The sequence below is a fragment of the Acomys minous genome (assembly GCF_964271855.1).
Source record: "Acomys minous genome assembly, chromosome: 3".
NCBI classification, from domain to species: Eukaryota; Metazoa; Chordata; class Mammalia; order Rodentia; family Muridae; genus Acomys; species Acomys minous.
In genome coordinates this window covers 28,430,084-28,457,724 of record NC_140485.1, presented here as the reverse complement: position 1 = coordinate 28,457,724, position 27,641 = coordinate 28,430,084, and the positions used below count along the sequence as shown (strand labels likewise).

General features: G+C 42.6%; 2 protein-coding genes across 6 annotated transcripts in view; one reads left to right on the top strand and one right to left on the bottom strand.

The window, feature by feature from the left end:
• TMEM87A (transmembrane protein 87A) overlaps positions 1 to 6,949 on the bottom strand; it is a 46,655-nt gene extending 39,706 nt beyond the window's left edge. For both annotated transcript variants that reach the window (XM_084776360.1, XM_084776361.1), the window contains exons 1-2: positions 6,737 to 6,949; positions 5,557 to 5,617 (exon numbers count right to left, since the gene is read on the bottom strand). In XM_084776360.1, the coding sequence (XP_084632486.1) occupies positions 5,557 to 5,617; positions 6,737 to 6,892 (217 nt within the window). In that variant the 5' untranslated portion in view covers positions 6,893 to 6,949. The remainder of the gene's footprint in view (positions 1 to 5,556; positions 5,618 to 6,736) is intronic.
• A 57-nt stretch (positions 6,950 to 7,006) lies between these two features.
• The window catches only part of GANC (glucosidase alpha, neutral C), a 61,684-nt gene continuing 41,049 nt past the window's right edge, over positions 7,007 to 27,641 (top strand). Inside the window, exons 1-8 of one of the 4 annotated variants that reach the window (XR_014778128.1) lie at positions 7,007 to 7,879; positions 10,163 to 10,225; positions 11,134 to 11,242; positions 19,027 to 19,154; positions 22,399 to 22,581; positions 23,775 to 23,820; positions 24,979 to 25,045; positions 26,484 to 26,580. Coding sequence is in view for 3 of the 4 variants with exons in the window: in XM_084776348.1 (XP_084632474.1) it covers positions 7,851 to 7,879; positions 10,163 to 10,225; positions 11,134 to 11,242; positions 19,027 to 19,154; positions 22,399 to 22,581; positions 23,775 to 23,820; positions 24,979 to 25,045; positions 26,484 to 26,580 (722 nt within the window). In the remaining variant the exon portion in view is untranslated. Of the gene's footprint in view, positions 7,880 to 10,162; positions 10,226 to 11,133; positions 11,243 to 18,192; positions 18,409 to 19,026; positions 19,155 to 22,398; positions 22,582 to 23,774; positions 23,821 to 24,978; positions 25,046 to 26,483; positions 26,581 to 27,641 lie in introns of those variants that run through there. The other 3 variants (XM_084776348.1, XM_084776349.1, XM_084776350.1) reach the window with 3 other exon arrangements.

Sequence of the window (27,641 nt, the reverse complement as noted above, 5' to 3'; positions counted from 1 at the left end):
TGTGGTTGCTGGGAATTGAACTCAGGACCTCTGGAAGCACGGACAGTGCTCTTAACCTCTGAGCCATCTCTCCAGCTGTGTTAAATGGTTTTTAAACATACCCACTGAGAAAAAAAATCATGGTTTAGAGCTTAAAGTCAGCATGAACGCACAAAGGGGACTGGAGAGATGGCTTGACAGTTAGAAGCACTCGTTGCTCTTCCGGAGGACCAAGGCTCAGTTTCTAGCACCCACAGGTAGCTCATTCCAGTTCCTGAGCATAGGGTCTGATGCCCCTGTCTACCCTTGTTGATACTCCAGGTTCAGCGAGAGACCCTGTCTCAAGGGAGTAAAGCAGATACTGTGCAAACACCTGAAAAAAAAAATATATATATACACATACCATATTACCTATACACACAACAAAGCCCTATAGTTCGGAACACAATATCCTAAAGCATCAGTCTGAAGATTTAAGAAGGTAAATACAACTGTCCTGGGAGCTGGGACAAGATCCCAGACTCCTTTGTGCAAACAGGCCAAAAATAAAGATGACGGCAGGACTCAGTGTTGCTGGCCTGTAACTCTAGCACTTGGCAGGTGCAAGCAGGAGGATCAGGAGTTCAGGGCCAACTTCAGCTACATGAGACTCTGCTTTAAAAAAATAAACAAGTCAACCAATAAAAATTAAAAAGAACAAGCATGACTGCACTTAAGAATTTACTTTTGGTTCTCAACAAAAGAAACATCTAATCAAAACTTCCTCTTAGATTCCAGATGTAGAAGAAACAAAATACTAAAAATGCCTTATTTTTCACAAGCATAACAAATATAAGTATGACTACATTTAGGAATCTATTTTTAAGAGTTATTTACTTTATGTGTATGGATGCTTTGCTCGTATGTAGTCTATGTGTCGTGTGTATCTGGGAAGTAGAGTCATGAACTGCGGTGTGTGGGACCCTGCTGGAAGGTCGGAGCCTGGCATTTCCGGAGAGCCTCCGAGCTTGATATTTACCAACGGAATCCCCTTCTCAGCGGGGGTTCCCTCTTCATCTGACCTGAGGAACCCTAGAACTCCTAAAGAGCATTATATAGCCCTCAGGGAAGATCATAGGCCCTTTCCTGATAAGCACCTGGGGAATTCCTGGAGATCCCACCCTATGCTAATAAGATGTCTTGGTGTCTTGGCTTTCAGCCAATGATCTTTAACTGTCCTGGAGATTTCCCCCACCCACAGGATAATTAAGTACTGCTTTTCCCTCTTATGACAGGGCTGTTTTCTTACATGTAGATTAAGTATCCCTGGCACCTCTAACCCTAGCGAATCAAACACATTAACCCTTAAAACCCCTCCCACTGCCCAAGGTTTACAATGTCCCTGAAACATGAAAATAAAGGCTTGCTCTCTCACTCCACAAGTCTGAGCCTCACCATTTATTCTGGGAAGAATCGCAGCTGGACACCCAGTCAGGCAGCAATGAAGGAACTGCCTTGGCAGCTGCTGAAGCCCACTCCATGGCAACAAGCTCGGTGCTGACCACTGGAGAAGCACCTGCTGGGCCTATGTCTCACCTGACCTACCTTCAGGCCCACTTCTTCCACCATGCTTAGCATGACAGCTTAACAAAGGTCTATAACACTTGTTTCATTGCCGGCTTTTGGAACTCCCAAGTTTCCACTGCCATCTGATCCCAGCAATCTCATTTTAAAAGAGCTAACTGTAACACCCAGTGGAAAACTCATTTCCACCACCCACCCCACCCGACCCCTGTGAGAGCGGAACCTGGCCTAGAACACAAGCCTCACCCTGAGTGTTCTAAGCCTCCATAAGTGTCTAAGCTGCCCTGCGTGCTTTAAGATGCTCCTGAGAGCAACAACACCTTTGATCTTGAGGTCCCTCTGTTACCATTCGAAAGCAAACAGCAGCTGGACCGGCCTGATAGACCAGCCTGATGGACACGGAACCCTGGCTACCACCTCCAGGCATAGACAACAGCTGTGACCCACCATGTGGGGTCCTGGGAATTAAACTTGGGTCTTCTGCAAAAAATAAATGCTCTTAACTATCGACTCATCTCTCCAGTCCCAAGAATCTACTTTAATTCATAACAAAAGATACAACCAGGATGTCATAACCTACATCTTGAATCCCAGCACCTGGGAGGCAGAGGCAGGCAGCTCTCTGTGAGTCCCAGGCCCACCTGGTCTACATAGTGAGTTTCAGGACAGCCAGGGCTACATAGAGAGACCCTCTCATAAAACAAAATTTAATTAATTTATTAAAATTTTAAGATAATAAAAATAATAAGCAACAAAATTATAAGATTCCTTGCTTTTGTTTTAAATTGTTTTCTCAACTAACTCCTAATTTTTATTTTATTTTATGTGAATGACTGTTTTGCTTGTGAACCACTTATGAGCCTGACACTCAGGAAGGCCAAAGAGGGTGTCAGATCACTGGAACTTGAGTTACAAATAATTGTGAACTGTTATGTGCGTGCTGGAATCAAATCTGGGTCCTCTGGAAGAGCAGCTAGTGCCATCTCTCCAGGCCCTACATTAATTTTTAAACGTCTAAGCCCTTTTTGCAGAGATGTTAGAATATGCAAAAATTTGATCAGCTGAGAATTTATGGAAAAGATATAAAGGAGATTATAATTTGGGTACTAACAGAGGAGAACACACACAAAAAAAGGTATGTTAGTTTAAAGTCAAAAAACAGGGCCAGCAAGGTGGGTCAGGGAGTAAGTGTAAAGAGCAGAGTTCTATCCCCAGGACCCTGGTGGTGGAAGGAGACAACTGACTCAGCAAGTTGCCTCTGAGTTCCACACATACACCAGGGAATGCCTGCACCCACAAACATACAGAAAGTGAATGAATGAATGAATGAAAGAATGAAAGAAAGAATGTGATTTCTTTTTTTTAGGTCCCCTTCCCCCAAAAAAGAGCTGTGCTGGGAATGTTGTTGCAAACATAAAAGTAAGTTAAGTATTAAAGGGCAGGTGAGACAACATTTAGAACTTCAAATGACAAGCCTCGAGAGACAAAGAGCATGGTCCCACCTGTGCTATGGAAGCCGTACACCAAAATCATAAAAGTACAAAACCAAGCACAGTTGGTAAATAAGAGGAGCTACAGAGATAACAAAGACAAAATAAAAACAAGATTTAAGGAACCTCAGATTTTCAAAAATAAACAATGAAACACAGACATCTTAAAATATGCAGATTGTTAAAACTTGGTGAACTACCATCAGGTCAAAAACAAACTAGAAAAAGACTGTATACAGTTGGAGTACAGATCATGAAGCTGTGCTAAACAATACATCCTTCCACTCCTCACAGCTATGGGTAAACAGCCAGGAAACACCAAGCTCACAAGACAAAAGGGCAAATTGGTTCAAATCAAATTTAAGTCATTGGGAGATATTTTCATGAATGTAGTATTACCCAGGTTTTATTTCTGGGGCTGGATAAAACATCCTGACAAAAACCAACTCAGAGAGAAAGGACTTCTTCTAGGTCACAATCCCAGGTTCACTCCATCACTGAAGTGAAGTCTAAGCAGCAGAGACTTGAGGCAGCTAGCCAAACCACAGTCACGCCGGAAAACAAGGAGGAATTAATGCAAGCAGTCATGTTCTTCAACCTCAGCCTTCTGCACAATTCAGGACCCAAAGCCAGGGAATGGTCCCGCCTACATTTGGGCTGGAACTTTCCATACTGATTAGCATAATCAAGACAGTGCCCCCCCCTGCCCCCCCCCGCCCCCCCCCCCCCGCCCAAGACATGCCCACTGACACGTCTGATCTAGCAGACTCTTTGAGATTCTCTTCCCGGGCTGTTCTGTGCTGTGCTGTGTGGACAGTTAAAAATAATCATCACAAGTATAGTCTTCACGCAAATTCTGCCTGCTCCTTTCACTCCCGCTAGAGTGCAAGCAATGAGAGAAGAGAATGTTCCTACCACTTCTCTGGTCTCTAAGAATGTTCAGCACACAGCAATTTATAATCACTTACTAGACTAAAGAATAAAATTATGGGCTGGGGGGCTGGAGAGATAGCTCAGTGGTTAAGAGCACTGTCTGCGCTTCCAAAGGTCGTGAGTTCAATTCCCAGCAACCACATGGTGGCTCACAACCATCTACACCGAGATCTGGTGCCCTCTTCTGGCCTGCTGGCATACATGCAGACAGGATATTGTATAAGTAATAACTAAATTAATCTTAAAAAAGAAAAATCAGGGGCTAGAGAGATAGCTCAGCAATTAAGAGTATTGTCTACTCTTCCAGACATCCTGGGTTCAATTCCGAGCACCCACAGGGCAGGTCACAACTGTCTGTAGCTTTCAAGAGATGACACCCCTTACACAGATATGCATACAGGATAAACACCAATGCACATAAAACGGAAATAAATAAATAGAAGAAAAAGCTTTTAAAAAAAGAATAAAATCAGTCAACTATGACTTTATTGCATTTTCAGGGAGAAAGGTACGTTCAAAACACACATGAAACAAGATACGGTAGCTAATGCCTGTAAATCCTAGCACTTGGGAAACCGAGCCTAGTGAGAATCCGTTTTCTAAAAACAAACTAAAAGGCCACATGACAGTGATGCTCTGTAGTGCCATCCCATCTCAAAAACAGAGCTACCCGTGATTGTTTACTTCCAAATGTTAAAGTTTCAGAACTAAAGGAGGTTTTAGTGCACACAAGACAGTTTAGCTCTAGACCCTGTGGCTCTCTCACTAGACAAACTGGTTTTCTTCTCTGTAATCCCTGTTTCCTGGTAATATCCCTGAACCCGACAGTCCTTGAAGTGTTAAACACTCCCTTGGTAAACAGAAGGTCTACTGAGTATCTTAGTCAATGGTCTGGCAAGCTTAGGCCATGTTTTCAGTAAGTGGCTAACGAGCACACAAGAATGACTCAGAACAGATTTTAAAATGATGCAAGCACTCAACCAACAAGATTAAATATAATTCTGCTAAAATGTGATTAAATATACACATAATTTTTGTACATAAACACATACACTGTATAGCATTACAGTCTACATAAATTCAATAAAATATACATTGAGTATATAATATATAAAATGAATATGTAATAAAAAGCTCCATGTAAGTATAGCTATACATAATATAGTAAACTAAAAAGCAAGAGCATAAGACAATAAAATTCATATAAGTACTCTGAATACTATTCACTGATAGGACATTATATATACTAAATGTTTGTATGTAAACACTGCTAGGCTACTAAATTTCTGGACTTAAATGTGATCCACGCCTGCAACCCCAGTGCTGGGAAGAAACAGAAAGGAAGATCCCTGAGGCTGCTGGCCAGTCTAGCCAATCAGCAAGCTCCAAGTTCAGGGAGAGACCTTATCTCCAAAAACAAAAAGGGTGGACAGCAATTGAGGAAGATAGAAGTAACTGACCTCTGGCTTTTACATGCATATACACATATATGCATACATGTACATACATGCAGGCACACACACAAGCAGACTATGGCAGAAAATATGTTTCTAAGTTTAAAAGGCTCAAATAATGAAATTTTAAAACTCACATTTCAGTAAGATAGTAGTATTTCTGAAAAGAATCTTTCCAAAACTAAAATAATTTTTCCCCTGCAAAGGTAAAGGAAAGATAATTAGCATCAGGGCATTTCGATTTTCAAGGCAGAAACGACTACCTAAATGTATAAGATATTCAAATCAACTTTCTTAATCAAAAGGACAGCAACACCTTTTCTTTCAGGAAAAGTCAATCACATCCTAACTATTGGCTCTTGCCCCTCGGTGTAGTCATGATTTCCTCTCCACAGGCCAGAGAGAAGAGACTAAAAATGGGAGGCTGCTACAAATTTCAACTTAATTTAAAAAGCATCATAAAACGTACAGCTCCTTTTCTTTACTCGCTAATCTTCCTTCAGAACAACCGATCACTGCTTTCAAATAACCTGCCAGCAGTTTTACTTTTAAATCTAAAAGGACTTAACTATTAATCATTTCAGTAACACATAGAAAAGTACAATTCAAAACCCAAAAAATCTTTAGAAAAATTAATAAAAGCTGTAATATTTGCCATATAAATAAATGTACAGGGAACAGGATAAAAACTGAACAAAAAGCTCAAGAAAACGGCTAATGGCTTTTAAATCAGTTCTCACCGAAATCGTGTTTTCGTGGTTAAGTATCCAAACGAAACACTATCCTTACCACATTACATTTTAGAATTGTTCCGTTTTGGCCATTCCTGTGTTTATATATATATTTTTTTTTTTTTGAATCCTCAAAGTCCCCTAATCACAAAAACACTTCGAAGTTTAAACCAAATCAAACCACCTCCTGACAAAAATTTTAACACACACAGACACAAAACACTAGAGTTAAAAATAAAGACCTCTATTCACATATCCCTTTCATCCAAGCCTAGGTTACCTGACACTCAAGCTGAAACAGAAACTACTATCTACCTGTGCATCAAGTTTCTCTCAAGTCCCGCGCTTAAAGTTCTGTTACTCTCCCGGTAAGAACACGCTTGGCCCTGACACTCCTCCTAGCCTACAGCAAACGGTGCAGCTCTCAGCTCCGGGCAGATGCGACCAGGTCGGCAGCTACCCTGGCACTCTGGGCATCCCACCCGCTTTGGGAATACAAGTTTCCTGAAATCATCCTGGACCCCTTGGGCCACCGTAGTCCCACCTCTTCTCCCCCTCCAGGCTCAGTAGTGACTCCAACACTCACCGACGGCATTGGAACGTGCCACTTGGATCTATCTGCGGCAAACACGGGTGCTGGCCCTGCACCAAAAAACGACAATGGGAACGGCTGCGCCCCCAAAAGAAGAAAAATAACAGGAGACACCTGAAGCCACGCAGCTACCGCCATCTTCACAGTCATGGTGCGCCTACCTAAAGCGTTGAACCTCCTTCCGGCTGGCTAGTCCCGCCTTCTTCCGGCTCGTCCTGCCCTCTTCCGGCTTTGCTTTGTGGGCGGGATTATCCGGGTCCCTGAAACTGAAGTCTCTGGGACCATCAAAGCGCGCCTGAAACTTTGCGCCTACTGCGCAGGCGTGGTCCTGTCTCAAGCAGAACGTCGCCTGGTGGTGACCCGAGTTTTGAGGTCCGGGGCGCCCGCTTCTTTTCCTGCAGCCCTTAAAGGAACTCAGTGCAGCGGTCAACTCTTGGCTCTGCCCGCTTCTTCTCGCCCCTAATCCTTTCCAAGTCAAGGTCCGGTGAGCACACTGGATGCATGATTGACATCCAGAAGTGAATTCTCCAGCTGTGAAGCTGTAGAAGCAGAGACTGGAATTTGGAAGGGCTGGAGCAGAAACGGTTCATGAGCTCAAAAGTCCCTTTTGACTCTGAAAAGCCTGCGGGTCAGTCGCAGTGTGACAGTTTGACCGGCAACATCAGCATCCAGCAGTAATCCAGACGACACTTCCCACTCAAAACTAAAAGTGGGAAGAGATCGGGTCAGCTTTCGGTATGGTAGAGTGACGGCCATTGAGACGAACCCATCTTGGTGCTTCCTGTTTCTCAGGCTCTAGATTTTAACCTCTAGAGCACGTTGCGTGAACGCCTCCTCCGCCAATAAACGCAAGGTTCATTAGTGATTCTCAGCTAAGAAATAGTTACCAAGTATATCCCTATAGACATGCTGGCTTACACTTGAGAAAATTCCAGGAGAAAAAGAGTCGATTGCCCCCCCCCCCCGCCCCGTCCACTCTCATTTCCCATAAATTTGACTGTGAAGAAAACGGGTCCTAATTTAGCAAGTCTGCTTGTTACCTATTTTTAACCATCTCCGGAGGCTGTGGCCTGAGCGTTAACTGCCAGACAGAGTTAACAGGAAAGCCATGGCAGCAGCTGAGGAAGAGCAAATCAGGTAAAGGGCCATTGCTCTCACAAGAACTGATGCAAAAACAACCTTCTAGCTTTGATGGCTTCATTTACGTTTTAATCACACTTCTTTGAATGCTCGGTGTTTGCTTCATCGTTCTTTCTCAGCTACAGGGAGTTGGGTAATATTAATAGCTAAGCTCTCAGAAAGTACTTCCAGGAGGGTTAGATAACTTTAACCTTCGAAACGCTAAAGGCATGAGTTTTAAGCGCGCTGCATTCCACGTTTAGGTGGTTCCATCTCTTCCAATGCCTTTCCAAGGCTCATTCTTCAAAACTGGAAACCGAACACTGAAAGGTCTCCTAATGTTGTCACACTTGATTAAAATAAACAGGGCCAAAGCCTACTTTAAAGGAAGCTTGCTTGCTTTTCTTTCTTTTTTCTCCCCACTATAAAAGTTTCTTGGCCAGCAGCTTCCAAAATGAGAAGATGACGGAAGAAGATGGTTTGCTGTCTGAACTGTCACCCAAAACTCTATAATGTTTGAGCATCATCTTCAGCCTTCTGCCCAATATATCTGACAGACATATTTGTGAGGCAGGAACTATTGAGGACTTGCTTACCCTGTCTTGGCAGAGTTTGGCTGTCGACTCTACCTGCATCCAAGCTTGCCCATTTTCAGGCAGAATTCTGTCTGTGGTAGAAACGAGAACATTTTGCTTAGTGGCTTGTTTGCCACATTTGAAGCCATCTCCATAAGGAGGTTCTTTGATGCTCATTATCTTCTCTGAGGTATGCTGGGTGTTGCCAGGAGTTAACCTGTCTTATAGTCAATGAGTCTTTAAAATAATAAAAAAACATCTGTATACTCAGGTAATTAATTTTATTCCTTCTCAAGTTTCTGGTGGTGTTGAAAACCAGATAATTTAGTTTTAAAATTAAGCTTAGTTGTTTAGGGGTTAAGATGTTTTTAGGTCTAGATAGATGTTTTAAGTTGATAGTGATGAGATATGATAGACATTGATTTACATCCTGAATTTTAGACTCACCAAGATAGGAAAGATGTTTTCTTCAAGGCTGCGAAATACAAATAGCCAAAACACTATGAATGTAACATTTATATAATTCCTGATTGTTTCCTGGTTCTTCTTGCTGTAGGTAGTTTATTGTATATATGTGTAATAATATAAATATATATGTAAAAAAAAGGAAAACGTTTCTTATTTTTTAAGATTTATTTATTATGTATACAGTGCTCTGCCCACTTGTACCCCCGCAGGCCAGAAGAGGGCATCAGATCACATTATAGATGGCTGTGAGCCACCATGTGGTTGCTGGGAATTGAACTCAGGACCATCTGGAAGAGCAATCAGTGCTCTTAACTGCTGAGCCATCCCTCCAGCCCCAGGAAAAAAGTTTCTTGTCATGGCTAAGTGAGTGTTTCCGTCTGTCCAGACATGTTTTCATAGTTCAGCTTCTTGCAAAAGCATGGACATGCTAACTGCAGGTGCAGGAAGCCACACCTCGTCACCAAAGCTGGTGCTCCCCACCCGCCTTATAGCTTATAGTTGTTTTAACCAGAGAAAGGCTAATTGAAATACATATGAATTCAAACAGTAATGTATGTCTTTTTACATTTTATTCCAGATGCAATTCTTCCAGAAAGTTGGTTTTAAAGAGTATTAATGTGTAGATTGTTAGCATCCTCTTGGCAGTTTTTCCTCCTTCTGTTTGTTCCTACTCTCTGACTCTAGCACCTGGCATATAGCTTTCTTAGGGGATTTGGAGCCTTATCTTGTGGTTGCTTATTAGACTGTAGCAGAGCATTTATCTAGGCACTCTCTGTCTTCTTTAGCTCTATCTCAGGAACTATATGCTCTGAAAATAGTTTGTTCTTTCAACAGGTGGGTAGGTTGGTTGTTTGGTTTGGCTTTAGATTTCAGATCTTAGTGTTGTGGCTACTATATAAAAGCCCCCTCCGTGATCCATAGCAGTGCTGCTTTCCCATGAAAGCCCACGAAGATATTTTGTTGCTCACTTTGGTAGTTTTACAAAAGGCTATTGATCTGCAGCATAAGTACTATCTAATGTTACAGCAGTGACACAATTTTGCAATGCAGAATAAAATCCAAAAGTTTATTTTGCATGTTTATACTATAACTAAGGAAGGTAAGAAAATTGAGCTCACAGGTCTTATGTAAAATATATTTCTTTTTTTGTTTTGTTTTGTTTTGTTGGTTTTTCAAGACAGGATTTCTCTGTGTATCCTTGGCTGTCCTGGACTCGCATTGTAGTAAAATATATTTCTTAAAATGTCTTCTTATTTAGTGTTGAAGATGAAGCTGTGGATAAAGCCATTTTCAGGGACTGTAGCAGGATTGCTTTCTACAGGTGAGTAAATATGCCGCCCAGAAAACATTGCTGACCAGATTCCCAAGTTAATTTGACTAAACTTTTGAGAACTGAGGGGCTAAAAATATGGTATTAGGAAATCTAATGAATAGTTTATACACTCACTATGAAAATCTAAATGGTGTTTTATTTTAAAAGCCAAAATACTTCTAAATAACCTTTTAAGTGTCTCCTTTCAAAAACAATGCACTTGTTTGGTTTGGAAGTCATATAAAAAGATATATATTGAAGGTGTCACTCCTGCCTCGGGTTTTCCATCCCTGTTCTTATCATCTCCTCCCATCAAGTAAGCTCATCTAGTCATCGCTTCTGTATTCTTCCAGTAGTTTTCCTCTCCCCTATGACTGTGACTGAGGGGGACCTCCTTCCCCTCTATATGATCCTAGGGTATCAAGTCTCTTCTTGGTAACCTGCTATCCTTCCTCTGAGGGCCACCGGGCCTCCCCATCAAGGGGACATGGTCAAATGTGGGGCACCAGAGTTCGTGATAACAGATTTCTAAGAGTGGAGCCATGACTCAGCAGTTCATCACTTCCTCATCATGAGCAAGGCACCTAGAAAAACAAAACAACAACAAAAAGTAGGATTTCTAGGAATTCAGTTACTGGATCAAAGAGTAAATAAACTTTGAAATGTGTTAACTATTGATAGATTTCCCTCTGCAGGGATCTTTTGTACTTAAACAATCTATGAGGTAGTTTTAGCCTAGAAAACAGTGCCTTTAAAATCCCACATCAATAAGTTAATCAAGAAAAAGGCCCCCATAGACTTTCCTACAGGCCAATCTGATGGAGGTATCTTCTCACTTAAGGTTTCCTCTTTCCAAATGACTCGACTTTGTGTCAGGTTAACAAAACTAAATAGCACAATACTCTATATATCTGTAGGCGGCAGAAACAGCAGCTCTCCAAGAATACCACCTACCGGGCTCTGTTAGGCTCAGCCACAACAGGACAGGACAGCACCAGGTTTCAAATCATCAGTGAAGCAACTAAGGTGAGATGGAAAAATAATTTGCTTTTTTTTTTTAATTGGGATTGAATTATATACATTTCTATGACAGCTAATTTAAACTATCTATGCTTCAGTAGAATTTTATTAGAGAAGAAACTGATCCTATATATTCCGATCCTACATTAATTAACTAATTGATTATTGAGATGGGCTTGCATGTGACCCAGCTGACCCCCAACTTGCTGTTTAACTGAGGCAGCCTTTGAACTCCTGGTCCTCCTTCCTCTATCTCCCAAGTGCTGGGATTACATGCTTCTGCCACTGTACCCAGTAGATCCTACCTTCATAGTAATGTGAATAGTGACAGAGAGTTTGTCTATATGTCACGCTTTTCTAGATGTTTTACATGTGTTATTTATTCTTAACTCATTTACATGATGCGCCTATACTGTATTGTGCCCGGTTATCAAGTAAGGAAAATGAAACCTAGAGAGACACTTGCCCAGTGTTACAAAGCTGTATTTTTCTATCCTTGACAGATACTACTAAAGATCCATACACTTTCCAGCACTTTAATGTAGAATACAGTTTCTCATGAAGCCTGAACAAGGGTCAGATTCAGCAAATCTCCAAATTTCAAATTTGAGGCTAGGGAACAGCTAAAAGTATTATGTAGTGGGAAACTCAAGACAAGAGTATTCTGTCAAAGCCTGGCATGGTGGTGCCTTTAATCCCAGCACTCGGGAGACAGAGGCAGGTGGATCACTGTGAGTTCCAGGCCTGCCTGGTCTACAATGTGAGTCCAAGACAGCCAAGGCTACACAGAGAAACCCTGTCTCAAAAAACAAAACAACAAACAAACAAACAAACAAACAAAAAGAGCATTCTGTCCCTGAGCTCTCTCACTAGCAGAGCACCATAGTTACTGCAAACTAAGAGAAGCACAGTATGATGTCGTCAGAACTTGCTCTGGCCTTTCAGTTCATCATACTGCTTCAGATGGGCAGTTACAGAAGAAGTGTTTTGAACTGGACCAGAAAGCGCACCGCACGCGTCCCCTGATGCTTCACTCGAGCCTGGACCAGAAAGCGCACCGCACGTGTCCCCTGATGCTTCACTCGAGCCTGGACCAGAAAGCGCACCGCACGTGTCCCCTGATGCTTCACTCGAGCCTGGACCAGAAAGCGCACCGCACGCGTCCCCTGATGCTTCACTCCAGCCTGGACCAGAAAGCGCACCACACGAGTCCCCTGATGCTTCACTCCAGCCTTGACTTTCAGTACTCTTCCACATTCTAAAAGCCCCCGAAGCCTAGAAAAGCTCTCATACCAATATGCGTTAACTGGTAATTCTTGGAACGGAAACATAGTTCATCTTAACTGTGGTCCACTAACAGCTTACAGAGTGACTCCACTAACCATCTCACCACTTCCAGTTCTCAGATATGGACTTGCAACTGAAAGTTGTGTGAAACCTCCTTGTGACTGTGGCAGCTCCTGTTTTGTAATGCCTTGATGAGGAAAGTCACCAGAAAACAGAATAAGAACTATCCCACAACATCGGAGGAAGGTTCCTTAACACCTTAATTTAGAAACTATTAGTATTCAGCAAACCTGACTCCCAAAATTTGGTGAGCCCACAAAGGCTTTCAGGAACCTCTGGGCTTGCTGCCAGATGTCAGGAGCTTTCTTGTCTTGTCTTGTTTGTTCTGATAATTTCCTCATTTCCTTCTTCTCTTCATTGTGTATAACAGCTGCAACTTGTAGTGGCCACAATCTGAAAATAAAATATTTATCCTTCCTTGGGGAGGCTTAGTGTATAAAATCTCTTGAACAATCTACTATCATAAAGACACCGAGGGAAGGAAAATGATGCAGAATTATATCTAATACTAAATCAAAATTAAATTCTCAACATTGCTTGACACCAGTGCCATCAGTGTCAGACTCCTGCACTTGACTCATTATGTTACAATAGATCATTTTTTTCTCCTTTGGATTCTGAACAGTGAGAGGCAATGTAACTCAAGTCAGGTGCCAACCAGAGCTCAACAGATCGAGATGGCCTCCAAAAAGAAGACCTTACAGTGCAGAGGAGCCCCAGTGGATGCATCGCAAGAAAGAACAAATCTGAAACGTCAGCAACAAAGGCCCCAAGACTGAGAACTTTGTGGGCACTTAAAATGCTCCACACTCGGGTACTGGAAATATCAAAGCTGTGAAGGGATCTGTTTACGCCAATGTCAAGCAAATGTATATTTTGAAAAGTCGCCTTGAAATTCTGCCTGACTCCATTTTAATGTCCTAGTGTTATGGAGATTTGAGATGGCCAATAGGGACTTAGGATTCCATGCCCTCTGTTGGTTTAATGAACAGTAAAGATGCAGACAGTAATCTGCATTTCTAGGCTGAGACAAATGTATTAAAGAGATTGCACATCAGATACCAGTGTGGTCCAGAGATTTAAAACAAGCTGCATATGCATACCTAAGAGGAATGATAGCTTTTTTTTTTCTTTAAGGATCAGAGAGACAGAGTCCAAAATCTCAGAGGACTATATTCAGCTCACTGCTACAGTTTTCAAATAGCACCAAAGTGGCAGCTTCTAACAAACCCAGAACTCCTAGTGCCTGCCCCCACACTTTTAAAGCCTGATGAACTTCAGAGTTTGACTCCTTGTCCTGCTTGAAATCCAATTCCTTTCCCCAGATCCACTCCTAAAAAGCAATTAGGAAACAGAATCAAGCTTTGTCAGCATTGTCTTAGTTTGCTTTGGCTGCATAACGAAACACCATAGACCAAGTGACTTAAACAACAGATTCATCTCTTAATTTCCAAGGTGCCAACACATTCACTGTCAGGAAATGAGCCTCTTTCTGACTCACAGATGGCCATCTTGTATCCCCATATGACTGAAAGACAAGACAAAGCCAAGTCTGGACTTCTCTTAATATAAAGGCAACATTTCCATCCTGAAGACTCTCCTCATGAGCTCTGAGAAGCCTAACATCACAGAGAGTTGTTTTCAAGTACATGTTTGTGAATATACAAATAAATATTCAATAAGGAAGCTGCTAAAAAAATATAAAAGGAAAATGATTAGAAAAATGTTCACTTTTAATTGCTGTTCAGGTTTCATTTTTCCCTCCAACTGTTACCAATTTTCTGTCTTGAATGAAAGTGTGACATGGGTTGAGAAGCAGAGATCTGGCCTTTTGGCATCAACACAGGGAAACATATGTTGTCTTCTGTAGTGCTAGCAAGGTTGGCAGGACTAAGCATTTATCTTTAATGTAGCTTATATTGCTAATTTTGGTGTTTTCTTCTGATTGGATAAACATTTGCAAGCATTTTTACTCTCTTTGGCAGCCTGTCGGCATGGTTTCACCAGAGATACTTACAGCAGCTCCTTTGAGGATCCAAGCATATCTCTAAGCATCTGCATGAAGTTACTCCTTGCCTTTTCTTCTAAGTGGGATTAAAATGAGACTTTGCCAACTAGCTACCTCCTCAGCAGCTGGGGCGCAGCTACACTTTAGAAAGCACTGTTTATCCTGAATAGCCAACAAGCAGTTAATTGGCAAGTGGCCAAATGGAGCCATACCTGGACAGGCTAACCGACCCTGGGAAACCGGCTAAAGCTAGCACAAGGTCACCATTGTTCTCCATAGAAAGCCTGTGCTTCCAATTTTCACAAACAGCTGTTCAGGTAGAATGACAGAGCTCCCAGCTGCCTTAGCCTTGCTGGTGCCAGAGATTTGTAAGTTGGGTTTCCAAGTTCAGTGCTTTATGGCTCTCAGCTTTGAGAACTAAAGCTTATGGTTCCAAGCCTCGACAGCTAGAGGCTTATTACTCCTGGTATACGAAGCAGAGATTTACTGTCACTGTGGGTTTAGAGTACTAACACCAATTAAAGTCACACCTCCTGAGCTGAGTGTCAGGATCATTGGCTCTAATTCTTGGCTGCTCGCTCCAACCATTCTATCGACCTCAGTGCCCAACTCTTGGGATTCCATAGCCTCTCTCTATTTAGTCCCACCTCTTACAGATTCTTCTGTTAGTCCCCCTTGGCCCCCTGTCCTGCTTTCCTAGTGTTACAGCTCAGAGCTTCGGGCACTGGAGTTCTTACTTCTCAGTGGCTCTCCGCCCGCTGTGGGCAGTGCACCTCCAGCCTTGGGCATCGAGCCTCTTACTAGTTCTTTAGAGCCTCAGAACTTCCTGGCGCTGCAGCTCTGAGCTTGGAGTAGCAAGACTCTTAAAGGCTCCTGATGACTCTGGAACTTTTCAGCCACTTCTCTGTTGTCACTGCTGATACTAGAGCTTAAAGCCCTAGGTTTTCTTTTAGTTTGGTTTTGGTTTGCTTTTAAAAACAGGGTCCTTGAATTCTAGGCTGCCCTTGAACTAATTAGGTAGTTAAGGATGGCTTTGAATTCCCCAATCCTCCTGCCCCTGTGTCCCAAGTTCTGGGATTACAGGTATAGGCTGCCACTGATTTAGAACTTTTAGCTAGTCTTTGCAGAAATAGGCCTGGCCTCACACTTACTGTGTAACCTGAGGAGGCTTAAGACTATTGGTCTTCCTGTCTCAAGTGCCAGTATAACAAATATCAGTTGAGCTATGTGTGCAACGAGCTAAGCTTGCTCAACTCTGAGAGAGGCCACAAGATAAACTAAATATTTTTGGAAACTGCTTTATCAGAGCCTAAAGTTGCAACACAAGAGTGGTGGTGGTGGTGGGGTGGTCTGAGAGAAGCCTCTCAGGCTAACATAAAAAGAAAGGCATACTCCTGTAATCCTGGCACTCAGAAGGTGAAGGAACCCAAATGAAGGGTTCAAGTTTATTCTTAGCTACATAGTAAATCTGAAACCAGCCCGGGCCACACGAAACCACCTAAAAAGGTAGGGAAGTAAATAACACAATGTAATATGCAAGCAAATAAGCCGGAAAGCAGCTTGATTTATATCTAGAAAAGGAGTGTGGCATGCTGGGACTCGGCTTGTAATTCCGCTAAGCATAGCACGGTTTCCATTCCTACCAGCCAGAGGTCTTGTGTAAGCACAGCTCAGGGTTTTTGTTTTTTGTTTTTTGTTTTTCCTGAGATCTTCTTCCTCCTCCTGACCTAATTGAGGACTGCTATCTATCATAAGATCTAGAGCAGCCATCTAGAGGCTGTGGGCAAGCTCATCTGGTGGCTATGGAGGCTTGTCAAGACTCAAACAAAGGCCTGCCCACCGGAGCAAGGCCTCTTGAAGCAGCAGTGGGTGGCTTTAGCAGGCTCTTGGTTGAGGTGTTCTCTGCATCTGGAGTATAGTTTTCAACAAAGCCTCTGTGAATGGCTCAGGGCAGCTGGTATGCAATGGTGACAGCTGCCAAAGGAAAGATGTTCAGCTTATACTTTTGGGCAGGTGGGCACAAGGGAATGATTAGACAGTTGTCAACCGAAGGCCTGAAATGAGGCCCCCCAAAAGTTCATTTAGTTTATTTAAAGAAAAACTGGGGCAGGGGGAGAGGGGAACACTAGAGGGTGCTTATAATAAAAGCTCATTGTTTACTTTTTGTCCTGTTTACATTCTTGATGTTATTTGACCATATCTAACTCATAGGCAGAAAACATTAAGAAGAATCTGATCTTAGGGTCATCCAGCAAGAAAGGGCTTCAGTTGAAAGAATATTTCCATCAGATTAGTGTGTGTTGTGAGGCATTTTCTTTTTTTTTGTAATATTTTTTTTTCTGTGCATTGGTGTGAGGGTATAAGATCCCTTGGAATTGGAATTACAGACAGTTGTGAGCTGCCATGTGGGTGCTGGGAATTGAACCCGGGTCTTTCTGAAGAGCAGACAGTGTTCTTAACCACTGAGCTATCATCGCTCTAGCCCCCATGAGGCATTTTCTTAATGATTGATGTATAACTCAGCCATCTGTAGGCAGTGCCATCCGTTGGCAGGTGGCCTTTAATTGTATAAAAAAGATAGGTGAGCAAGCCAGTCAGCAGCACTCCTCCATGGTGTCTGCATCAGCTCCTGCCTTGAGTTCCTACCCTGACCTCCTTCATGCTAGACTGTAAGAGATAATGGGAAACAAACTTTTCTTCCCAAGTTGCTTTTAGTGATAGTGTTTATCACAGCAATAAAAAAACCTAACAGTCTCCCAACACTTCCTGAAGCTCCTGTTAAGTCCCTCTTCCCAGGAGACTGCCCAGAGCCTTCAGCTTAGAGGCATTAGTATTCTGCTTCTCATTAGGCCACTAGCTCTGTATTTATACTTTTATCTCAGCTTTATGTAAATTTTATGTTGGTGTCATCTTCTCTACATTGCAACCTCTCTAAGAGTTCAGTAATCTCAATATTAAATATAAAATAAATGTTAGTTGAATTAAAAAGAAACATGAAACTATACGTCTAGCTTGGGGTTGAATAGATAATCTGAGTTTCAGCTCAGTTGGGCATTTTCAAATGTTGGTATCCTCATGGCATTCTCAAGACAACTCAAATATGTGAAAAAAAAGTAAGCATGTAAGAAATAATTGTAAGCCGGGCGGTGGTGGCACACACCTTTAATCCCAGCACTCAGAAGGCAGAGGCAGGTGGATCGCTGTGAATTCGAGGCCAGCCTAGTCTACAAAGCGAGTCCAGGACAGCCAAGGCTACACAGAGAAACCCTGTCTCAAAAGGAAGAAGAAGAAGAAGAAGAAGAAGAAGAAGAAGAAGAAGAAGAAGAAGAAGAAGAAGAAGAAGAAGAAGAAGAAGAAATTGTAGTCAGTTCTATAGCCAGCCTGTCTTAGAGTAACTAGGAATGCACCTCCAGCCACAGCACTAGCTGGTTGCTCTTCAGAATAGTATTACTGATGCTGTGCCCTGTCTGCTCTCCTATAGATGGCAAGGTTCCCATTCACATGGCTTTTTCAGTGCTGCTTGATGTTTTCAGTGCTGCCTGTCTTCTGCTTTCACCACACCCTGTCCTTTACACTGCAGCAGGTGGCCTTTCCCGTTGAGCCTGTATCATAGCAACACAGTAACAACGTTGGTAGCCATAGGTGACCAAAGCTCGGCAACACGCTCCATGATGAACTTACAGTAGACTAGTGCCGTATGGAGCACTGGTTAAAACCCTGTCGTAAGATTGTCCTCTGACCTAGTGCTTTGTGACCCACATCCATCCATGTCTGTTCTCAGGGGGTTTCCGCTGCTGTTCTGAGTTCTGTTTTTCAGGTATACTGTCTTCATACTTTCCATCCCTCTTGTGGGAATTTCTTACCTAAGTTTCCCAGCCCCTTGCGAATGTTCCCTAGAAGCCCGTTATCATTTCTGGCTGTAAAGAAAAGTCTGTTGATTTTAGTTCAGTAAGCCTCATTTCTTCCACTCTTAAGAACTGCAAAGATTGTCATTTTTCTCAATTCTTTTCCTGGGCCTGTTTCTTTCATCTTTCATTCAGCTGGAACCTGGCTACACTGAATTTAACACCCAAATTCTTAGCACATCTGTACCTGGTGATATGTCTCAATTTTTTTCAGCTCTATTTGCAGTTTATGCAGTCGTCCAGTGTAACTAGTAGTAGAGACCCGTTTCCCTCTGAAGATGCTGTTTGGGTAATCGTATGCATCGCTAGCCACAGACACACAGAAGAGATCTCTTGTTCTACAGCTATAACGAAGGGAGAACAGGCATAGATTTGGGATATGTTCGTTTTTATCTCCAGCGTTCTCCAATTTGCTTGGCCTATAATAATTTACACACATGCTTTCCTAATTATTGTAACCTGACTGTGAGAATAGATTATCACGGAGGTAACCCTGGTGAAGCTAACTAACCTCACATCTCTACTCCCAGATTCCTCTCGTGGCTGAAGTTTATGGTATAGAGAAAAACATTTTCAGACTTAAGATCAATGAAGAAACACCACTGAAACCAAGGTACGAAGTTCCTGATGTCGTCAACAGCAAGCTGAGAACTGTAAGGTAAGCCTTGGAGCAGGGACTGTTACACGCAACCTCAGCGTGTTCTTCCTGCGTACCTTGGATGGATTGCTTATGTACGCCCTATTTTGTCTGTTCAAAGTTACAGTTACCAGGCTAGTATTCAATCATTTGGGATACGTTTATAAATTTTCTTTTGGGTTTTCAAGACAGGGTTTCTCTGTGTAGCCTTGGCTGCTCTGGTCTCTCTTTGTAGACCAGGCTGGCCTTGAACTCACAGCAATCTGCCTGCTTTTGCCTCCCTGAGTGCTGGGATTACGGCGTGCACCACCACTCCTGGTGCATGCTTATAAGTTTTCTATATTACCTATTCTGTTTTCTTTATCGCCCATCCATCCCAAAACTGCTTTGTACCTCCAAGTGAGGAAAGACAGAACTTTGGGCCTGCTCTGTTTCTCACAACAAAAGTAGTTTATTAGGCAGAGTTTGGAACCAAGTAAAAGAAAAACTATTTAATTTGCCCACTTGGATTAGCTTCATGGCTCAAGGGACCTAATATACTAGCTAGCCCTCACAGTAATTTATACAGTCAGACAGACTCACTTTTAATTAAGGATACTCTCATAAGCCCAAACTTAATTTTACTTAGAGCCAGGGATAAATTAATGATCAGTATTTAGGTGAGGAAAATCTCTGGGGACTGAAGCATTTTCAAGGACTTGCAGAATTTCCATCAGTTCTCCCCAGACATTCACATAAAACATCAGCTGCTTTGCCTGGAGATTCCTATTGTTTTGTCACTGAAAGAATATAAGATAAAAAGCAGATGTTTTCATTTTTCTCCATATCCTTACCGTGGTTTGGGGTGTGAGCTACCATGTGGTTTCTGGGAACTGAACTCAGGGCCTCTGGAGGAGCAGTGGATGCCCTTAACCTCTGAGCCATCTCTCCAGCCCCCACCCCCAACACACACACCATGGTTTTATATAGGTTACTTTTCCATGAAAACATATAGTCAATAGGTATTAAAGGCTACATAAATATTGTGTGTAAATATCGCTATTAGTTCTGCTTTGGTCCTGGCTGCTTCCTAGGGGACCTTCAGTTACCAAAAGAACTGAAACTCTGGAAGCAGCTTTTAGCCCTTTCCCAGACCCCTTTCGTAGCTAGAGTTTCTGATGTGATTCAGGTTCTGCCAATCATGTCTACTGATTCATGTAGACTGTTCAGTACTGTTGTCCTTTATAGATCTGGCAGCTGTAGACCGGCTCTAAGGCCATTAGTTAGGGCCACAGTGCCCTGGTCTTCATATTACAGCTAAGATGGCGTGATCCTGGACCCCATCAATAGCCAGAGTGACTTCTGACTTCTCGACTTCCTGATTCTAACTGTCCTGTCCTCTGGAGCGCTAGCCTGAAACGTATTACCTAAATCTCCTTATAATGTTATAGACAACCAGTTCAATTTGGTAAGTTATTTATTTTCTACTCAGAATAGCCAGGGCTTTTTCTATTATCAGAAGTCAAGCCCTGTTGGAGACAGTAGTTGATATGAGAAGTGGGCATAAGCAACTGACCGTGGTATGAGATTAACTAATTAACCTAGTTGACAGTGAAGGCGGTGACAGCCTGGCCACCATTGAAGGATAGAGTGCCGGTGTTACGAGCAGAATTGTGTCTCCCTGTCCCCAAAATGTATGTGCTGAAGCCCTCATCCCCAGTACCCCAGAACACTGTTTAGAGACAGGTATATTAAAGTGATAAGTTAAAATGAGAGCATGATAGTGGCCTCAGTGAATCATGACTGCTAGCCCTGTAAGATGAGAAAACTATGGTGACACTTAGTGACAAGGCAACCATCTGCAGGCCATGGAGATACTAGGCCTCATAAGAAACCAACCTGCTAACACCTTGGTCTTAGATTTCCAGAACTGCGAGAAAGTTAACTGCTATTTACACAGCCTGGCCTGATACCACCAGGAGTAAACCACAGCGTTCTGCGCTCCTGCTTAAGTGACTATTGATAGTCAACTGAAATAAATAAGGGGCTTACTGAAGAAAGCACATTGTGACTGGCACTCTGAGCTCAAAACTCTGAGGTGGCCTGGCTGCCATCAGCGTCTCTGAAGCGTTTAATGACATAAGAAACAATCCCAGGGTTTTGGTTTTGGTTTTTCAAGACAGGGTCTCTCTGTGTTAGCCTTGGATATCCTGGACTCACTTTGTAGACCAAGCTGGCCTCGAACTCACAGCAATCCACCTGCCTCTGCCTCCTGAGTGCTGGGGATTAAAGGCGTGTGTCACCACACCCGGCTAATCCCAGGGTTTTGAGGTCTGAACTCACAACATCGTTAGAGTACTAATAGTTTCTATGACTATTGCGCATCTTATATAGATAGCTGCAGAGTCCCCACTGCAGCAAACACAGAGTTTGATGTTGCAGGTTGCTGAATTAGGCCACAAACTGAGCCCACAGATCTGTGATTTAGGGCATTAACTGTAAAAAGTTATAAATGCCTGCATTTCAGATTTGGATAATTCTAAATACCTCAACTTCCAAACTCTGCTGAGCCTTCCATTCCAGCAGATGCCCCTCTTCCTGCTCCTTCTGTGTCTGTTTCTTATGAGCAGTCACACTACGCATGTGCAGTTGCCTAAAGAGGGCAGGAAATGGCGTCAGATCCCCTGGAGTTGGAGTTATAGGCAATTACAATCTCCCAGATGTGAGTCTGCTGCCATAGCTACTGAGCCATCTAATTTTTAGATATAATCTAAAAATTAAAAATAAATAAGAATATTTAGATCCTATGTGTCCGGTGTTACTAGATGACATTATAGGCAGAAATGATGATGATGATGATGATGATGATGATGATGCAGATGATGAACATTTGTGTGTCTAACCTGTGTCAATTAAATTATGATAATGATGCAGATGATGAACATTGTGTGTCTAACCTGTGTCAATTGCTTTGCATGCATGATTTACCTTTATTTTTTCCCAAAACCCTATACGTTTTAAATTTTATCATTTATACTTTACAGTGAAAGAACTAGACCTTGCAGGGTTGAGTAACTCTGTTTCCTGTAATTATGAAGTATATGGTAGAGTTATGTTCTGTGCAAGCTTGTTTCTCCACTCTCCATGATGGCTCCTTACTGTAGACCTTACCTATTCTCTGTCACAGGAAGACGGATTTGCTCATCAACCCTCTGAGTTCGAAATCACATAGAATCATGTTAACCTGTAACACTTTTTTTTTTTCTCTTCCTGTTTCGTTTTCCAGGCTGGTCTCCTGCTCAGGGGATACAGGCAGCCTGATACTGACAGACGGCAAAGGAGATCTGAAATGTCATATCTCAGCAAACCCATTCAAGATAGACCTCATGTCTGAGAATGAGGCTGTGATCAGCGTCAACTCCCTGGGCCAGTTATACTTTGAGCACCTGCAGATTCCTCACAAGCAGAGGTATTTAGCTACATTGCTGGACCCTCAAGGACCTACCTTAACAAAACCTGTCTGTAAATACCAGCTGCCTCAGATCAGGGCTTCATACTTTCCCAGCAAATGCTTTACTGGCTGAGCTTTCTCCCCCAAAAAGGTCTTAAAGGAGGCTGAAGAGGTTATTTACTAAAATTTTTGTTATGCTGTTTTTAGTGTTTCTCCATTAAAAACAAACAAACAAACAAACAAAACCAGTTGAAGAGTGTGGTAGTTTAAGTAAGATGTCCCTCATAGGCTCGGGCATTTGAATGCTTGGTCCCCATTGGGGGCGCTGTTTGGGGAGGCTTAGATATCTAGCCTTGTTGGAGGAAGTGTATCGTGGGCTTCGAGAGTAAAAAGGACCACACCATCCTTAGTTCACTTTCTGCTTCCTGCTTGTGGTTCAAGATGTAGCCCTCAGCCTCTGCTCTAGCTCCCATGTCTGCTGCCCCATCCCGCCATCGTAGACTCTAACCCCTCTGGAATCCTAAGCCCAAATAAGCCTTCCCTTCCGTGAGCTGCCCTGGTCATCACGTTTTATCCCAGCAGCAGGAAAATAATCAAGAGGAAGGCTACTTACAAGATAATAACAGAGTAGATTGGCATTCTAGCTTTAAATTTTCCTTCTTTTTGTTACTCTTTAATGACTGAACATATGTTACTTTTATGATAAATAGTAAGAATTTCCATTGCTAACATTCCAAAATAAAAATAAGTTACACCTTAAAAAAAATCATTGTGTGGAAATAAATAATGCAATTTTATCTTCACTTGTTCTGATGATAACAATATCAGATACAGACTGGGAGATTTAAAAACATCTGGAAAGAATGGAAGAAGCATCTCTCCCAGACCATCACAACCTTATCCGCAAGCTCCTATACCCACTGAGCCACATTGCTGCCCCTACTTTCCTTTTGGGTACAGGGTCTTATACCTTAGCCTGGCCTTGAAGTTACCACTACTGTGCAGTCAATGATGATCTCGAACTTCTGATACCCTGCCTTAGCCCTCTAAATCCTTGGGTTACAGTTATGTGCTACCATGCCTTGTCTATAATGATGTCACATGTAATAAAGGATAGAGTTTATGAGGTAATAGCTGAAAAGCTTTATTACTGCATTAAATACTGCCCGTCTTCCCAGTGAGTGGAACAACTTTCTCTGTGTTTAAAACAGAGCTGCCAAAGGAAACGAGGAGAATGCAGCCGCTGACGCCTCTCAGGTAACTGAGCTCTAGCAAGTTCCCCTTGATCTTCTTTAACACTCCCGCCCATAAGCAAGTAGTGGATGTTGTGCCCCTCTCTTCTAGAAAGGTGCATGATAAATGTGCTACTACACTACGAGGGGGAAAGGGGAGTCACTTGCCCTTTCCTTTGCTCTCTTAGCATCTTAGTCTTTGAGGAAGCCAGAAATCAGTATCAGGTGTCTTCCTCAATTATTCTCTATCTTGCTTTTTATTACAGTGTGTGTGTGTGTGTGTGTGTGTGTGTGTGTGTGTGTGTGTGTGTGTGTGTGTGTAGGGTATACTATGTGTACTGTATTCACATGTTTCTTTTCTTGGGAGGAAGGAATACAGAGTGAAAGGAGTCAGGTGAACTGCTAAAGAGCTAGGCAGAGCTGGTCTGTGGAAAGACCAGCAGTGTTTTCTTAACATAATCTGTTGGAGACCAACTCCTTCAGGGCATGTGCTGCTGAAGGAATTGGTAGTTCAGCATTAAATGGATCTATCACAGAGTATACTTTCTTTTAAGCTATGTTAACCTTTTTTAGTTTACCCTAAGAACAAAGAAGGTTTTAAACACAGAGGTTAAAAGATAAAGTGTATGTTATGCATTTTAACATAGTGAAAAAGATTCATGAGTATTGACTTTTATAGAAAACATAGAGCTGATTTATTGAATATACATTATAAGCCAATCTTCAGAAATATGGACTCACTTTCTCTGTCTTTTCTTAGGGGTGAGGGTGTGGGGGCAGAGCTTCAATATGTAGTCAGTCTGCCTGCCTCTGCCTCCCAAGCGCTGGGATTAAAGGCATGTGCTAACACACCATGCATTTTCTCAGTATTTAAATCTTTCTGTTAGTGGTAATAGTCTGAATGTGTAGGATGCATGTGTAGGGGCAGGTGTGGAGGCCATGGTATGCGTGTGGAGGCCAGGGGGCAGCTTCGCAGGGTACTTCTTGCCTCCCACTTTAATGTGGGTTGCAGGGATTGAACATGAGTTGTCAAGTTTGTATTGTTACGAAGTGAGGACCTTTACCTGCTGAGCCATCCTGCCAGTGCCTCGGTCTTCTTAATAATCCAAATAAGATATATTGTTATGGTAACCACATTTATTGAGTTTATAAACTCAGTTTGATCCTCTTTTTATACAAATAGGAAAATCAAGAGGACCTTGGCCTGTGGGAAGAGAAATTTGGAACATTTGTGGATGTCAAAGCTAATGGTAAATTGTCTAAGTTAAGGATATAATATTAAATTAGAACATTCCAAAACAGCTAAATATTTATGTCTAAAAGTAATGTGAGGGCTGGGGGCACAGAACTGTGATGGAGTGCTTGGCTAATGTGGGGCGCCCTGGGGTCCGTCCCCAGTGCTATAGATAGGTGAATAGATAGACACATAGATAGATGATTAAACAACTTCCTTGAGTTTTGTCACCTAAAACAAGTAGCTTCTGTAAGGTGAAAAGAAATCTCCCAGTCGGCTTTCCTGTTCTTCAATAGTGCATTGCAAGAGAGAAGTAATTAAATATACCTTATGGAGGAAGGAAAAAGATACATGGGCCGCGTGCAGCTTATGGTCTCAGGAAAGGGCCTGGCCCAGCACACTGCTTGTTCTTTTGAGTAAATCAGGCAGCTAAAAATTCCACATTCTGGGGCTGGAGAGATGGCTCAGAGGTTGAGAGCACTGACTGCTCTTCCAAAGGACCCAGGTTCAATTCCCAGCACCCACATGGCAGCTCACACCTGTCTATAACTCCAAGACATGACACCCTCACGTACATGCAGACAAAACACCAATGTACATAAAAAAATAAATAAATATATTTTTTAAAAATTCCACATTCTGTTTTCATGAGGCCCAAGTGATACAGTTCATCTGCTCTAACATGTGTTTATTTGTTTATTTATTTATTCATTCATTCAGTAATTCATGTATTCATTGATTTATTGAGAGAGGATTTGTCTGTGTAGCTCTAGCTCCCCTAGAAACCACTCAGTAGACCAGGTTGGCCTCTGCCTTCTGAGTGCTGGGACTAAAGGTGTGCGCCACCACCACCTGGTTCTGCTCTGACATTTTTAGCTAGTAATCCTCAATGATACTAGACTTCCTCATCCTTGTCACCAGGTGCTGCATGCCCACCTACGCCACTTCCCATCAGGCTTAGCAATATGGTTGAAGGGACCGGCTCGCATATCACAATTCACAACCATGGCAAGTCATGTATTGAGGATCTAGAAAAGGCCCCCTCACTGCTCTTGACACAGTGATTCTTGTAAAAAGCCACAGACAAGACTGACAGGAAGATAATCAGACAGAAGATATGCCCAAAAACTCATCCAGCAAAAATTAAAAGTGCCAGTACCAAGGGCCCAGGGAGCTTCAACACACAGCTCAGGCAGCACAGCTAGTGAGTGAGCAGAGCTTTTCATTCGTACACATTATGCACACACATTCGCTTTATATACACATACATAGACCTCCACAGCCCCCAGACATCACCACATCTTTACTACCAAACTCAGTGCACAGCATGGTTTGGTTGGGGCAAGTTCAGATCTTTCTAGTCCCAGTCTAGCTGTTTCATTAGCTAAATTAACTGAATCTTTCAGATTGATCTACTGAGAAGCAAAACTTAGCCATGGTCCCTGTCCCTACAGGCCCTTCCTCTGTTGGTTTGGATTTCTCCTTTCACGGATTTGAACATCTCTATGGTATCCCTCAACATGCAGAGTCACACCAACTTAAAAATACTAGGTAAGTAACAGCAAGAATTCTTAACCAGTCTCTGGCTTTGTATTACTTAGAGTTTAAGAAACCTTCCTGATAGTTCCTGATAGTTTTCAGGGCCCTGAACGGTATAAGAGATTTAAAAGCTTGGTAAGAGCAGGCAAGCAAGAATCTGTTTCTTCTCTCTCTCTCTCTCTCTCTCTCTCTCTCTCTCTCTCTCTCCCCTCTTGACTGAATGTCAGCGGTAATGGCCTATATCCTGAAACTGTAAGCCAGGGTCTGTATGTTTCTCTCTCTGTGTGTAAGCCAAATGGGCACCCTTTCCCTAGGTTTCTTTTTGTGAGCAACAGAAGTGAAACAAGGACAAGACACAAAGGTGGGAAGAAAGAATCAACTCCACAAAGCTGTCCTCTGACTTTCACTCTATGCACACACACTCACATTAATTAAAAAGCTGTATGGTGAACCCCCGCCCCCCACAAAAAAATACAGAAGTAAAAATAAGGAGTAAGTGGAATTAAAGTGGAGGTTTGCTTTTACTGTGTAGGATATTGTCGGGTAATCCTGGGAAAATACTAAAAAAAGAAAAAAAAATACTGATCTAGAAAAGGACTTTCACTCTAAAGAGGACATTGAGCCAGAGAATGCGGCATCTCCAATTACTTATGATTCCCTTGGAGAGACATTTCAGGCCGACACTACTGACAAATGGGTCCCAGAGGCATCGGCCTAAGAGGAGTCGAAACCAAAGAGAAGCAGAGGTTGATTAAAATTTTCAGGCCTGGAGACTGTTTATTTCATAGGTAGGCACAGTGACTGGTCTCACCACCCCAGCTTGAAGCCCCCTGCCCCGCCCCCCAGCTCCATCCTGTTCCAGATCTTTCCCAGCTCAGCTCTCTGGAGGCGAGTTAGGATGCACTTCTTCTGCCTTAGTTGCAGAGAGGTCTTCATACAGAGCATCAGCAGAGGAGGCTACTCTGGAGAATTCACAGAGGACACTTCGGAAAGGCATGTCAGGATCTACGCCTAAGGTATCCAGGGAGCCAGCGGAGACAGAGGAGGTGGCTCATGTGCACCAGGTTGGATCA